Source organism: Kogia breviceps, chromosome 15 (genome assembly GCF_026419965.1).
Source record: "Kogia breviceps isolate mKogBre1 chromosome 15, mKogBre1 haplotype 1, whole genome shotgun sequence".
Lineage (NCBI taxonomy): Eukaryota > Metazoa > Chordata > Mammalia > Artiodactyla > Physeteridae > Kogia > Kogia breviceps.
This window is the reverse complement of record NC_081324.1, coordinates 62,445,500-62,459,988: the sequence shown is the minus strand read 5'-3', so window position 1 is coordinate 62,459,988 and position 14,489 is coordinate 62,445,500. Positions and strand designations below refer to the sequence as shown.

The window sequence follows — 14,489 nt, the reverse complement described above, 5'->3', positions numbered from 1 at the left end:
AAAGATTTATTTATCATTTATTTATTTATTTATGGCTGTATTGGTCTTAGTTGCTGCAGGCGGGATCTTTCGTTATGTGCCAGCTAGCTTCTCTCTAGCTGTGGCGCATGGTTTCTGTAGTTTGCAGTATGCGGGCTCTAGTTGAGGCAAAGAGCTCAGTAGTTGTGGCCTGCGGGCTTAGTTGCCCCGCAGCATGTGGGATCTTAGTTCCTTGACCAGGGATGGAACCCGCGTCCCCTGCATTGGAAGGCAGATTCTTTACCACTGGACCACCAGGGAAGACCCCTGTAATATATTCTTAAAACGAGCTGTGCATACATTTGTTTTAAGACAAGTTGTGTCCATTTGTCTAGGGCACCGCACATCCCGGATTTTCACGGCCAATTCGTACTTCCAGGCTCCCAGGCCTTGGTCACACAGGGGAAGGGAATTAGGATGGCGGCTCTAGAGGGAACTGTGGCAACACACATTATTTTACTGTTATTTATAATAGTGAAAAGTTGGAAACAACCTAAATGCCCAACAGTAGAGGATTGATTCAACAAATTGTAGTGAGACATTTCAATGGAACTATGAAAATTAAACTGAAGCCTGAAGGTCAGCTGTTGTATTTCTAAATTTAAATTAAGGGAATTTACTTTCTTTTCATGAGACTCAGCATAAGTCAACGTGATTTTCAGTAGGCAGTTGTGTGAAAGTTTCCTTCTGGCGTCCGCAGGTGTCCACCCTGCCACCTGCCCACAGAGATGCCCGCTCAGGGCCGTGTCCCTGCGACTGCGTGGAAACGAGGGAAGGAGGAGCGTTCTCAGAGCTGGGCCGGTGCTGGTGGCAGCGGGAGGATGGAGTCCTGCAGCTGCGTCCCCGAGGAGCTGCCACCTGAGAGGCAAGACCAGCAGGAAATTGTAACAGGTGCCAGGTGGCATCGATGGGGCCGCTCACAGCACAGAGAGACGTACTGCTCACTCTGAAAGCACAGGACCGACTTCCCAGAGAAACGAGGAGACCTGAAGGTGAGGGAGCAGCAGGTGATGGGACGATGGAGCTCACGGGGCTCTGGTCTCAGTGTGACTCAGATGGTGAAGGCCTCTGGGTACCACACTGCGGCCTGTGCACCCCACCCCACTCCTTGCTGAGCCGATGGCTGACATCCTCCAAGAAAAACTCTGCTCCGGTTTCCGTTCTTAAAAATTATTTAAGGGGACTTCCCTGGTGGTCCAGTGGGTAAGACTCCCCACTCCCAATGCAGGGGGCCAGTTTGATCCCTGGTTGGGGAGCTAGATCCTGCATGTCGCATGTCGAAACAAAGATCCCCTGTGCCGCAACTAAGACCCGGCAGCCTAAATAAATAAATAACTATTTTAAAAAAATTAACAAGGTCCTACCGCATAGCACAGGGAACTATATTCAATATCCTGTGATAAACCATAACAGAAAAGAAATGAAAAAGAATGTATAACTGAATCACTTTGCTGTACAGCAGTAATTGACACAGCATTGCAATCCAACTATACTTCAATAAAAAAACATAAAAATAAATAAAAATTTAAAAATTATTTATTAACCTTTATAGTTTGTTTATTTATAAAAATAATTTAAGGTGTGGGGGTTTCGTTCAGGGTGCTGAAAAAGTCTAGAAATGGTGGTGGTGACAGACATGGTGAATGTACTTTACACCACTGAATTATACACATTAAAAAGGAAAATTTTGTGTTGTATTTTACCACATTAAAAAAGATACCAAAAACAGAACAAAACAACACAAAAATAAGACAAATATCCATGTAGCTACCACCTGGAATGAACAAATATGAACATCATGTCATATTTTACTTAATATAAGTTTTAAAAATAATATATTACCAATTTAAAAAGTAATACAGAAGTCTTAATTTCAAGTGAGGCCTCAAGAAAATACATATGTGTATTTTCCGATGTCAGCCATCTATGCAAATGAGGAGGATCCACAAAGAGGATCAAAAGTAGATTCACTTGGGATGAGCAGCTCAAATAGTGAACCAGTGCAGATGCCGAGAAGATCGCGATCCCAGAGGACCACACTATGACAGGAAGTCAAAGTCCCAGGAAAGATAGTGAGAGCTCGCTTCTGACCCCCTTTATTGATGGATGTTGAGGAGAACAGCCACGTAATAAGTGCTGGAAACCATTGATTGCTCAGTTAGCACTGCGTTGGGCCAGGCACCTATGATTGGGTTACTACTTAGTTCAGTTTACACTCATCCACCCTTACCTTCCACGATCCTTCTGGTTTTTGATGAAGACCACCATCCTCCATCCCAACATCCCTCTGGTTGTTACTCTCAGCAATTCCTCCTAGGATTGCTCCTAACTTTTATTTTGATGGGTTGGGGGCAGTTTCAGTGACTTCTCCCCATGGCTCTTATTTTACCTGTCAGGAAATCCTTGTAAGGATTCTGCAAACTACCATGCATCATCCCAATTATACATGTGGAACTGGGAAATAACCCCAGGCAGGTCCCCAGTGGACCCAGTGGACCCGCTGCAGGGTGCTCTTGGATCGGAACTCCAATCATCACCTGCCTTCATAAGCCCAACTCTAACTGCAGGAACATAACAGTATTTCAGTTCACCCCAGATTCTCTACCCATTTGCTTGGGCACCATTATCCTGACATGTGACTGTAGGTTCCTTTGGGGAAGGGGTGGGTCATGTTTATCATTTACCATTGTAGTGGTGTTGCAGTGTCCTTCATCAAGGGGAAGCCTTGGCAGCCTTCCCTTCAATCATTGTGCTTTCAGGTCTGTGATTTGATTTGGCTTTGGACAGTGAATGAGAGATTGTGATTTTCCATTGCTGTGGCTAACTTCAAACTTCAGCTTTCCAACACTTGGACCCTAGTTGGCCAGCTGCTGTCTCTCACCCCCAGAGCAGAGCCCCTGGATCTATCAGTCACCAGGGCACAACTTCACAGGTCCAGGAACTTTTACTCTGGCCATTTCATCTGGTGCATCTCTCCCTCCACCGCTATTCCAGGACTCCGTCAACCCCATCAGCAGCACGTTTCACTGGTCAGCTCTGGCCCACAAAGGACGTGTCCCACCAGCCTCTCAGAAATGACCGTGCCTCCCTCACCAGTGCACTCCTTGTGCTTTAGGAAGGGAACTCCTCTCAAGTCTCCCAAGGAACACAGCCAGACGGTGGGGTCTCTGCTCCCACAGAGTGGAGCCATTCTAACATCCAAGCTCCCTGACCTTTTCTAGTACTCTGCCAAGGAAGTTCAAACTTCAGCTCATTCACTGTGGATCATCATCCTGTCTGCGCTTCGAGAAGCTATTCTAGCAGTGATTTAGGAGTGGATGCAGGTGTCATCACAAGGACTCCCAAATCTTCAGTGTTTCTGTATCAATAAATTGTCCGCTACCCATCCTCATACTTCCCTCCTTCTCCATTCAACACCTTAAAATTTACAATTGCCCATTTTCTTCTCCTTTCTATTGGTGCATGTGAGCCAGGCCTTACAATTCTTTTGATTGTATAAGCTTTCTTCCTGAAGTATGAACTGTTTTTCCCAACTCAAGCTGCGCTGAGAGTGGACTCTGATTATCAGTCAAGAGGCAACACGTGGTGCAGGGTAAATCTGGAGAAGTAGAAGCACCATTTTGGGACACCTCTTCAGGCGAATCTAGCCAGAATGGGGGGTGTACCTGGAGGGTCCAAAAGATCTGGAGTTGCAAGATTCTCAGGGTCATCCACCCAAATATTTCTTGTGTCTCTGATTTTGATGATGAGAACTTTTATGGCCATGCATTTATTCCCCTTTGCATCTCTGTTTTCATTACAGCAGGTTTGGTGCCTGATTTTCATCCAGCACATTCTTGGGACTAAGGAGCTGTCTCCTTGAACATGGCCATAGGGGCTCCGCTGCCTCCACGACTTGACTCGAGTTGATAGATGGCGATCAAAACCTGTCTTTTACTTTGTTCAAGTCTTCCAAAGCATTTGACAAAGTCCAGCCACCTCCAGTATCTTTATCCATTTAGCTGCTGGAGCCACCACGCAGCCCCATGTTTCTTCCTCCCACCTGCACCTCATCCCAAGCACCGCAGGTGAGATGCTTAGTAATTGTGATGTTACCGCCAGCCACTCACCTCCAGCAATGTGTTCCGGATTGCTGTGTGCCACGGCTCCAAAATCCCATCCAGAAAGTCTGTTTCTAGGACCACTTCTGAGACTAAATGTCTTAGCTGGAATCCCTGAAAGCAGAGCCTGAGACAAAGGCTCATGTGCAGGAATCTGGGAAAGTGCTTCTAGGGGGCAATGGTATAGGATGGGGGTGTGAACAGGTAAGGAGACAACGCTGACAGGAGGATGCCTTATCATGTTGGCCACCACTAGGTACAAATGGTGCTCATCCCCACTGGGGCCCCACAAGAAACCTTAAGAAATGTATCTCAGGACCGTGTGCCTGAGGGTGAAAGAAGAAATAAATCATCATTGGTCAAGAGTGACTCCACCCGTGCTAACTTCCCTGAGCTTCTGAGTTAGGCGTGTTTGGGGGAATAGTGGGTTCTTTAGGGTGTGCCATGCGTCAGCATCAGAGAAACCCCAGGGCAAGAAGGGAGAGGTGCTCAAAGATAGAATTCATACTGCTATGACGCTGAGTGCACCTGATTAAGATCTGGGGATTTGAATGTGTTTTCCATAGCAAAAACATACTTCATAAACAATTTTTAATAAAAAAATATTAATTAAAACTGTGTAGAGCCTCTGTTCCACCTGGCAGAAAAAGCTTTTTGCAACAACAATTCCTTTGTGTTTTTATATTAACTTTGTTATAATTCAAGTGTAAATTGCAGCCCAATTTACACACAAGCATAAAGTAATAGGAAGTGGGGAGCAGCTGTAGATAAACAAAAAGCAAAAGGAAAAAAATTCAGTGCATTCAAATATGCTAAGTTTCTTAAGAATAATGATAATTGCTAATGTTACTAGGGATGTGGGTAAACTCATATAGTTTTAGATGTCTACCTGTAGTATACATTGGTTTTCTTCCTTCATAAAGCAATTTAGTATTGCATTTCAAAAGCTACAAAAATATCTTTAGCAGATTCTCTAAGTGCCCTGCCCATATCCCCTCAACAGCCACCTGTACTCTTAGAGACTATTTTCTGCTTAAAGATGTTCTGGCCATGGGAACTGTCCATTTGGGCTGCTATAATCAAAATCCCATAGATGTGCTGGCTCAAGCATTTATTTCTCACAGTTCTGGAGGCTAGGAAGTCCAAGATCAAATGCCAGCAGATGTAGTGTCTAATGAGAGCCAGCTTCCTGGCTCATAGATGGCTGTCTTTTGTCTTCTCGCCGTTTCCCCCTGTGCGGCAGTAAAGGAGCAACAGAACTCGCTGAGGTTTCTTTTAATGAGGCTCCACCGTTGTGACGAAATTGCCTCCCAAAGGTCCCATCTACATTTCAACATGTGAATCAGGGGGAGAAGTAGACACGCATCCACAGCAGGAACACGCTCAGTTTACACCAGGGCAAGCTGGAGTGCCAGAGCACCAAGAGCTTCTAGAAGCTTTCTGCAAACCATGACAAGTGAGGAGTTGGTGGTAACACCCCAGCTTCCTTGCTTTTCGGTTTGGATAGCTCAGCAGTAGTTCTGGACTTCCTCTTGGAGCTCTCCAGGGGAACCAGGTCCAGTTGCCTACAGCGGTAACGGGTTGTTAACAAACCCTTTGCGGCTTCCTTCCTTCCTGTTCCTGCCTCCCTTCCACACTCTTTCACCAGGGTTTCCTGGCATCACCTCCCACATAACATACTTGCACTCAAATCTCCTTCTCAGGGCTTGCTTCTGGGAAAATCTAAATGGAGATAACAGTGATACCTTTTTGCCCAATAATTCCACTTCTGGGTATTTATCCAAAGGAAATAATCCTTAAAAAGGAGGGAGGAGCTATATCCAAAAAGGATATTGCAGCATTTTTATATGGCAGGAAAATTGGAAACAATCTAAATGTCCAACAGAGATCCATTCAGTCACGTTTGTTTTTCATCTACTGTATTCCAGGCACTATGCTGGACTTGGGATTCCCAAATGGGACATCATACAGTTAGATGGGACAGGAGACAAGGCAGGAAGATGACGAAACCTCAACTAAGGGAGCAGCAGGGGGGACAGAGTGGAGCAGAGAGAGAGTCCTTAGAAGGAAGAATCAACAGAATCAAGTGACCTGTTAGACACAGAAGAGAAAGGATGGGGAGACGGTGAGGTTATCGTCCAGGTTTGTGGCTTGAGTAAATGGGTGATGGGAGAGAGAATGCAGAAAAAGAAGCAGGTCTCAACAATAAGGTCTTGAATCCAGATTTGAATAAGTTGAGTTTGAGAAGCTTTACTAGATTGCTTCAACATTATTTAACGTCTGTGGACCCTCATGCCACTTGACTATACAAGCCAGGCTCCTGGACCCCTGTCTGCATGAACTTTCATTCAAATGAAACAAAAATCCAACTACACAAGCTTTGAAGAATACTTTAGATCTTTCTTATCAGTTTTCTTCAAGTCTTGTTCCAGGAGTTTTCACAGGATATACCCCAGAAACATCCCAGAAATCCTCTGTAGACATTGCTCCTTCTCAAATTTCCTGTGGTCATAAAAATACCTCCTAATTGTCTCCGAAGCAGTAATTCTCCTACCACTGTGCTTCTCTCTCCGTTCATTTCCTCCTCTGCTCTCTGCCCCTCCCATGTGTCTCACAACTGAAAGATACCATCAGGAGCACCAACCGCTGGAGGCCATGCTGAGCCTCTCTAGGGCGACTGGAGGGTCCAGGGCAACCCATCTCCCCCATGGAATGAGGTAGACGGTGCCACGTGGGGAATGTAGTTCATCTGTTCATTTCATGGCTCGCAGTCAATGCAGATGCTGCTGGGGTGAGAACCACTGCCTTAGAATCCTAGCTGCTCGCAGCAAACTAGGACAAACCGTTAGAGGGCTAGCGCTGCTCCCCCAACTGGGGGTTGACAAGTGAGTTCCTGAATGATGGTGTGCATCTGGTGACAAGAACTGTTGCTTTGAGATCAAGATTTGATGAGGGGATTGATGCTAAGAATCATGGGGTATCCCAGGAGATACCCTGCCTTTAATCTAAATAATCAGTTTCAAGGACAGAACTTCAGAAACCAGGACAATTAGATTGTGGGGCACTTCTGGAGGGAGACCTTATATATTCCTTAATTACACTCTGTAAGTAGAAACGCTGATTGGCTGCTTAATTTTCTTTATTACAGTTTCTTCTTGCTACCACAGCTTACTGGTTTTTTTCTGATCAGTGTTTTCATTATTTTATGTGTGTAAGGACACTTTTTTTCCCCAAGTATTTTAAAAGTCTCATGTAGCTCCGTTCCACAGAACTTCGATGATTTGTATGCTCTGCAATACTTTAGCCACTAGCTCATGTGGCTATTGAGCATTTGAAATGTGGCTAATTCAACTGAGGAACTGAATTCTCAATTTCTGTTAAAGAAAAAAATTATTCCTGATACTTGTAGAAGATGATGAGGTAAGGAAAACTTTATTCAAGGTGTGTGTGGGGTGACTACTGTGACAGGTATAGGGACAATGGCAATGGGTCTTGCAGTCGGGGAGAGATTGGGCTCAACTCCAAATTCAGAATGGGAAGTGGGAATTTATAGCCAAGCTGGGGGACGGGGTGGGGGTCAGTGGATGGAAAATTACTAAGAGGTGTTAAAAAATGAAATTCAACTGAGTAAAATTTAAAGATCTTATTGGCTTTATTAAATGATTCATGTATTGGGCAGATGGACAGGAGCTCCAAGAAGCTACACAAAATGAAAGACTTACAGGTAGTAGGGAGTTGGAACAAGGGAGTTATCTCAGGCAGAGAAGTGAACTGGTTACTGCAGGGTCGAGGGCAGGGGTCTATCAGGCAGATCACCTAACCAGTGGTGATTAGTGACTCTTGCTTTAAGTTCCATTTCTGGGAGAGCTGAAACTACCATCAAGTTTAGGTTTGGTGACACGGGGCTTCCCAAGCGACTTCATTTTGGGTCTGTAGTTTTGTTTTTAACAGAGGAAGCACTGGGGGGTTCTGGGTAAGCCTAATAGGATTCTAGCTGAAGGCAGGCCACGGATATCAGATGTCACCCCGGGGGATGGCAGAAGACGCGGAACCTGGTTAAATATCAAGAGTGATGAGAGACTTCCCTAGTGGTCCAGGGGATAAGACTCCGTGCTTTCACTGCAGGGGGTGCAGGTTCGATTTCTGGTCCAGGGAGGTTCTGCATGCCCTGAGGTGTGGCCAAAAAAAAAAAAAAAAAAAAAAAAAGAAAAAAAAAATTAAGAGTAACCAGATACTGAGAATGGGGGATTCTTGCTAAAATTCGACAATGCAGAGAGAAACAGGGAAGCCCAAAAGTTGAGACTTAGCTGAAAAAGAGCTCAGAGGATCCTGAGTAGAGTTTGGTCAAGGAGAGAATCTTTGTCATTTCATTTAATTTTAATTAAAATTTAAATTTTAGTGTTGGACAGCACACTAACGTTTTTCTAACCCTTCACATTTCTTACTGAAGATGATAAGGTGTCCTAAGCAGATGAGTTTCCCTATGTGAAGCGAGATGATTTCCATAATCAGCACTTTTTTGGTAACAGACAATTTGCTCTTTTTACAGGTAACACTAACTTTTAAGTTGTGTAACGTTCACTTAACAAGCTGTAGTCTCCAACCTCCAGGAGAGGTTGCTTCTCCTTTTGCTGCAGCGGTTTATTTGGCACAAAACCAGCGGGCGCCCAGGAGCGGGAAGCAGTCCTGGTTTACATTTTCCGAGAGGACAAAGTGGTGCACAGGCCGCTAAACTGACCTAGAGGACATTCAAAATAAAAATCAAACCCCAAGGTACTCAACTGACTGCTCTCCCCGGAGCCCGGCCTCTGGCGCCGCCAAGCCCCGCCCCCTCCACCTGGGCACCGCCTGGGCCTCGCCTCCCCCGCCGCCCCGCCCCGCGCGGCGCAGCCGGCGCGCTGACGTCACGAACCAGGTACTTTCCCTGCGGCCGGGGCAGCGTGGGGGCGTGGCGGACGCATGCGCGGCAGCGGCTGCGCGCTTCCCTGATCGTGCGGGGCCCGAGCCTCTCCGCCGGCGCAGGCTCCCTCGCGCCAGCTCGCGGCCGGCGCCATGTCGGCCGCCATCGAGCGGGAGTTTGATGAGTTGGACGCTCAGAATCGCTGGCAGCAGCTGTACCTGGTGAGTGGCGGGCTCGCGCAGCCACCGCCGCCCCTTCCGAAGACCTGGCTTGCGCATGCCGGCATCCACCGGCACTCGCCGCCTCCGCCGACTCCCGCTGGGGCGGAAGTGGCGGCGCGCGGGCCACCTCAGGGCGCGCGTGCGCCGCCCGGGCCTCGGCGCTCGGGAGCTCGGGGTTGGGGCGGCCGCATGCGCGCAGGCGCAGTGGGCTCCGGGGGGCGGTGCCGGGGGGCGGGCGTGGGCGTGGACGCGACGGTACAGGGGGCGGCCGCGAGGTCAGGGGGTCGGGGGGTCGGAGAGTCGGGGGGTCGGGGGGTCGGGGAGCCGGGGAGGGTCGCGGAACCGCGGTGGGGCGTCCGGGCAGCCGCGGCCCGAGCGTCCCCGGCACGCCGTCGCCCCCTCAGAGCTTTCTGGAAGTAGCTCGGTGAGTCAGGGTAGGCGCCGAGGGGTCGTCCGCGCCCCGGGGCCCGGCCTGAGGGGCTCGAGTCTCCGGGCGTCGTGAGGCAGCTCCCAGAACGCAGGCGCCCGGCGTGATTTCTGGTCACCTCGTGGAGACGCGCCCTGGGACGGTCTCCTGGGTCAACCACGGAGCCTTTCGATCGAGCAGAACTTCATTTTATCTCCTTTAAAGTGACATAGTTGTTTGCTTCCTACTGCTAATTATTGCATGTTATTTCCAGGATTGCAGTGAGTGGTTGTGAGCTAAATGCTGCTCCCGTTGCTCAGGTTGCTCTGTGTACAGTAAAATACACACAAAAAGGGTTTTCCTGTAAATCTAGATGCTCCCGTGCTTTTCCCCTTCCCGTTTAATTAGATGACAGTTCCTCTTGTCATTATGTTCGTAATGTAACGTTTTCTTCTTGAGCACATTAGCAGGATGTGTCATAAATACGCTGATTCACGTGGGTCAGAGTGTGTCAGAGAATGCTGGTAAGGACTTTCCCAATTATAGGAAGTTTTAAATGCAAATTCTGGTAGGAAGCTCTAAGTGAGAGCCTGCCAGCTGTGTCTTCTCCAGTTACATTTGTTTTAGGAGAGGCTGCTGTCCCCAGGTTGCGAGTGGTTTATCAAAATACAGGTTTGAGACGAGACGGTGCATACTACAGCCTAATTCAGCTTGACATTTTGATTAAGTAGTTTGACTTTTTTTTTATCATTAATATCCATGAATATTCAGTGAAAAGTGTAATCCATCTCACCAGAAAAATGCATTTATATCCACTGAAAATTGCCTTCAGTTTCATAGAGTTCAGGAAATCCTTCCATGGGCTTCTGCCTAGGAATCCTTTAGTGGGTTGGTCAAAGCTCTTATTATTATTTTTTTTCCTAGTGGAAGAACAAGAGCATTTGTTTGGTCAGTACAAATCATGCAGTATACACTGGTGTTTTGTTAAAGTTGGTCACAAACCAGGAAAAAATGGAAAGCAAGTCCAGGAGAGTTTTGACTCTGTTTTCCTTTGACTCTAAACATCCACTCAGCCATTCTACAGATTGCGCTGTGCACCCTGCCCTGAGCCTTGGGGATTCAGCAGAGAGCCACTGACCAGGTTCCTGCTCCTGAGGCACTCACCTTCTGGGACTTGGTCTCTTGAAGGCCTCATCACAATTCCATATTTTCATTTACTCACTTGTAACACCTTATCATGTGCCAATGTTAGACGGAGTCCCTGCTCTCCAGGATCCAGCCGAGTGGAGAGTGGTAACTAGGGAAGAAGCAGATGAAAACATGAGAGTAAGAACGCAGAAGCTCGTGTTAAGCACAGGGTGCTGTGCATCCCCCACAGGATGCATTTGGGAGTCCTGGTGCAGCTTCCTGGAGGAGGTAGGGTCTTGCCTGAGTCTTGAAGGACAAGTCGGCCAGGGGAGGAGAATGAAGGAGGGAGAGAATTAGTGTTCAGAGGAGAAAGAAATGTGTGTGTGCAGAGACACAGAGCATAGAAGGCCAAGAGAACTGCCAACGGCTGAGCCTGGTGCAGAGTGCGGTATGACGTTGAGGTGCCTTGGGGACAAGGCCAGACAGTAAGACGGAGCCCGTGGGCCCTTGTAGATAAGTCTGAGGACTGTGAGCTAGTTGATAGGACCCACTGTGGAATTTGATGCTTGGAAGTACCGCAATCATATTCTCTTTACCTTTTAGCAAGTCCATTCTAGCTGTGGGTTGGGTGTGGCTAACTGGGCAGCTGGTACAGGGAGGTGGGTCTTTGGGAGTCAACCTGAGGAGAGATGTTGAGCTCTTGAACTCAGGCAGTGGCAGGAAGAATGAAGGGGAGATACAGATTTGAAATGCTAAGGGGATAGATTTGTTTGGTTTTGAAACTGTTCAATTTGCTTCCTGTAAGACATCGAAATGGGACTAGTTTAATATATAAATTTGGAGTTCAGGAGAGGTCTGAGCTGTAAATGATTTTGGACATCATGAGCATGCAGATGGTATTTGAGGTCCTAGATGCAGGTGAGATCACTTAGGGAAAACAGGGTTTGGAAATGCTGAAAGCCAAGGACAGAGTCTTGACAGATAGCAATGTTTAAGGGCATAGGTAGAGAAAGAGGAGCTTGCAAAAAGAAGGCTAGAGAGGAATAGCCATAGAAGTGGGGGGAAAATTGGTGGTGGGTGTGGAGGGAGCTGATGTTCAGCAGGCATGTGCTGCAGGGGCACCAACAAGGTCAAAACCGAAAGTGCCCGTTAAATTAATGGCTAGAAGATAAACAGATTCCTTGAAAAGAGCAAGTTGAGTGGAATACAGAAGTCAGATGTGGGATGGAGTGGGGAATGGTGGCTGAAATGAAGCATGAGTATGTGACTTCCCTGCTTTAAACCTTCAGTGGTTTCCCATTGCTCACCATGTAGACTTCAAACCCCTGCCACGGCTCACAAGACCACAGGTCCTGCCTCACCATATGACTTTCTTCCCTCTTTGTCATTGGGTTCTTCTGCTCCTTGAAATGTGCTGTCTGTCCTTCCCTTAAGGGAAGGGAAGTAGATATAGTAGTTCCCTTTGCCTGAGCACAACTTATCTTTCCCTTTTTCTTTCCCCCTTTGCTTAACTACCTCCTCCTCATTCCTGGAGTCTCACTTCCTCAGGGTGAGGCAGTGGGAGGAGCTTCCCGGCCCTCCCTTGCAGGGTGGGATCCCCTGTTATGTACCCATAGTGTCCCATGGCCTCCCCTTTCAAGACAGGACATTGGACGTGATACAGCAGCACAGGACTTTGAGACCACAGTTTCTGTTAAGCAAACCACTATCGTTTGAGTAGGAAAAAGTGTTACAGTGGGCTTTCTTCTTTGTAGATCACAGCAGTGGGTATATTGATGATAACGTTTGAGAAGAGTTATGCTTTTTTTTGGCTATACAAATTTGACTAGGAAAAGAAAGGTTTTGCTCCTGAGCAAAAAAGCTAAATATAACTAAGAGCTAGACTTGCTTAGCAGTGTGAGGACTTTTGCTTTATACCTTATTATTCAAAGTCTTGTAGGAAAAGTGAATGCATTATTTTGAGACTGATACTCTGGCCCCTTACCCTTTAAAAATTTTTTTTCTTATTTATTTGTTTTTATTTTTGGCCACATTGGGTCTTTGTTGCTGTGCGCGGGCTTTCTGTAGTTGTGAGTGGGGGCTACTTTTTGTTGCGGTGTGCAGGCTTCTCATTGTCATGGCTTCTCTTGTTGCGGAGCACGGGCTCTAGGCACATGGGCTTCATTAATTGTGGCACATGGGCTCAGTAGTTGTGGCTCACAGGCTCTAGAGTGCAGGCTCAGCAGTTGTGGCACACAGGCTTAGTTGTTCCGTGGCATGTGGGATCTTCCCAGGCCAGGGCTCAAACCCCTGTCCCTTGCATTGGCAGGCAGATTCTTAACCACTGCACCACCAGGGGAGCCCTGGCCCCTTACTCTTTTTACCCCCTTTGAACAGTTGCTTTTATAACATAACTTTTGAAATGGGAGGTTTCTGGGAATGAATGACTGGGTTGGAGCTGACTCTTAGTTTATCTTTTCTTGGCCTCATTAGCCTTCCTGCAGGCTGTGCCAATGCCTTGTGCAGATTCAGGCATCTAGTGGGCACTTGATATGTGTTTGTTGAACATGACTTCCTACCACAGATGGGTGACTTGGTGTGTTCACATAATTGGGGAGGGGGGAAGCCTAAAGAGACTGGAGGTTGAAGAAAGAGAAGGGAAGATTATTGGAACCAGAAACCTCAGGAAGCAGGAGTTGATGGGATCAGGAGCACACGGCAGAAGACTTGCCTTGGACGGGCATGGTTGGCAGAAGTGAGATTGCTGGAAAAGTCTAAATTGTCTGAGCGACAGACTAATAACATTAATGTAGTCTGAGATTAATTCTGGCTTTTTGAGAAATGTTCATGATTGCTTTTTGCTTTTCCTTTGTCACTGATGATTGCTGTCTGAATCAGGCTGGGGCATTAGAAGGGCAGAGGAAAGGAATGGAGTTCTGTGAGCCTTTCGGGGAAGAGAGTAAAACTGTAGGGAAATGGCAAAAGCTAGGTCATGGAATAATGTTTCTAGTAAGTGGTAGCTCAGAAGGAATTTGGTTGATTAATCAGACTTATGGAACTCTTAACTGACTGGTCATTTTTCTTTATTAGAAATTTGTAGTTCAAATACTGTCAGAGTAAGAGCAGTTTTTACCATTTGTGATTCAACTAATTTTTAGAAGTTAAATATCAAATGAACTCTATTCTTCTAGTACTTACAGTGAGCAGCCAGTGTGGAGGATAAATCAAAGCTGTCGTATTGTAAAACACTTCCCTTGCAGTGTCTGTTGCACATTCTCCTGCCAGCCTTTAAGTTCTCAGTGCTTGCCGTATTAAACTCCTTGAATTTCCTTGAGAAGCACCTGCTTTCTCACACCTTGGAGTCTTTGCACATGTTGGACATACTCTTTGCCTACCTTATTTTCTGGGAAGTGTCTCCAAGACTAGACTTTAGTTATATGCTCATTCTCTGATTCCTGAACCCTCTATATTCTTTTATTAGAGTATGAGTCACATTGTTTTATTTTTATTTTTAAAAATATATATATTTATTTATTTATTTTTGGCTATGTTGGGTCTTCGTTGCTGCGTGCGGGCTTTCTCTAGTTGTGGCGAGCAGGGGCTACTCTTCGTTGAGGTGCGTGGGCTTCTCATTGCGGTGGCTTCTCTTGTTGTGGAGCACAGTCTCTAGGCACGGGCTTCAGTAGCTGTGGTGGGCGTGCTTAGTTACTCCACGGCATGTGGAATCTTTCCGGACC

The 14,489-nt window shown here is 46.8% G+C and overlaps 1 protein-coding gene and 1 long non-coding RNA gene across 7 annotated transcripts in view; one reads left to right on the top strand and one right to left on the bottom strand.

Annotated features, from left to right (window-relative positions):
* Positions 1-7,746: 7,746 nt before the first annotated feature.
* On the bottom strand, positions 7,747-9,403 carry LOC136792740 (uncharacterized). Of its 2 annotated transcripts, none has more exons than XR_010837021.1 (3): positions 9,237-9,403; positions 8,679-8,856; positions 7,747-8,286 (listed from the first exon to the last, which is right to left on the bottom strand). It is a non-coding gene; the product is annotated as an uncharacterized lncRNA (long non-coding RNA). The 2 variants fall into 2 exon arrangements; XR_010837022.1 differs by having other exon boundaries at positions 9,031-9,402.
* PTPN2 (protein tyrosine phosphatase non-receptor type 2) overlaps positions 9,036-14,489 on the top strand; it is a 77,827-nt gene continuing 72,373 nt past the window's right edge. For 2 of the 5 annotated variants that reach the window (XM_067015762.1, XM_067015761.1), the window contains exon 1: positions 9,056-9,239. In XM_067015762.1, coding sequence (XP_066871863.1) covers positions 9,171-9,239 — 69 coding nt within the window. In that variant the 5' untranslated portion in view covers positions 9,056-9,170. Of the gene's footprint in view, positions 9,240-14,489 lie in introns of all 5 variants that reach the window. The other 3 variants (XM_067015763.1, XM_059039877.2, XM_067015765.1) reach the window with 3 other exon arrangements.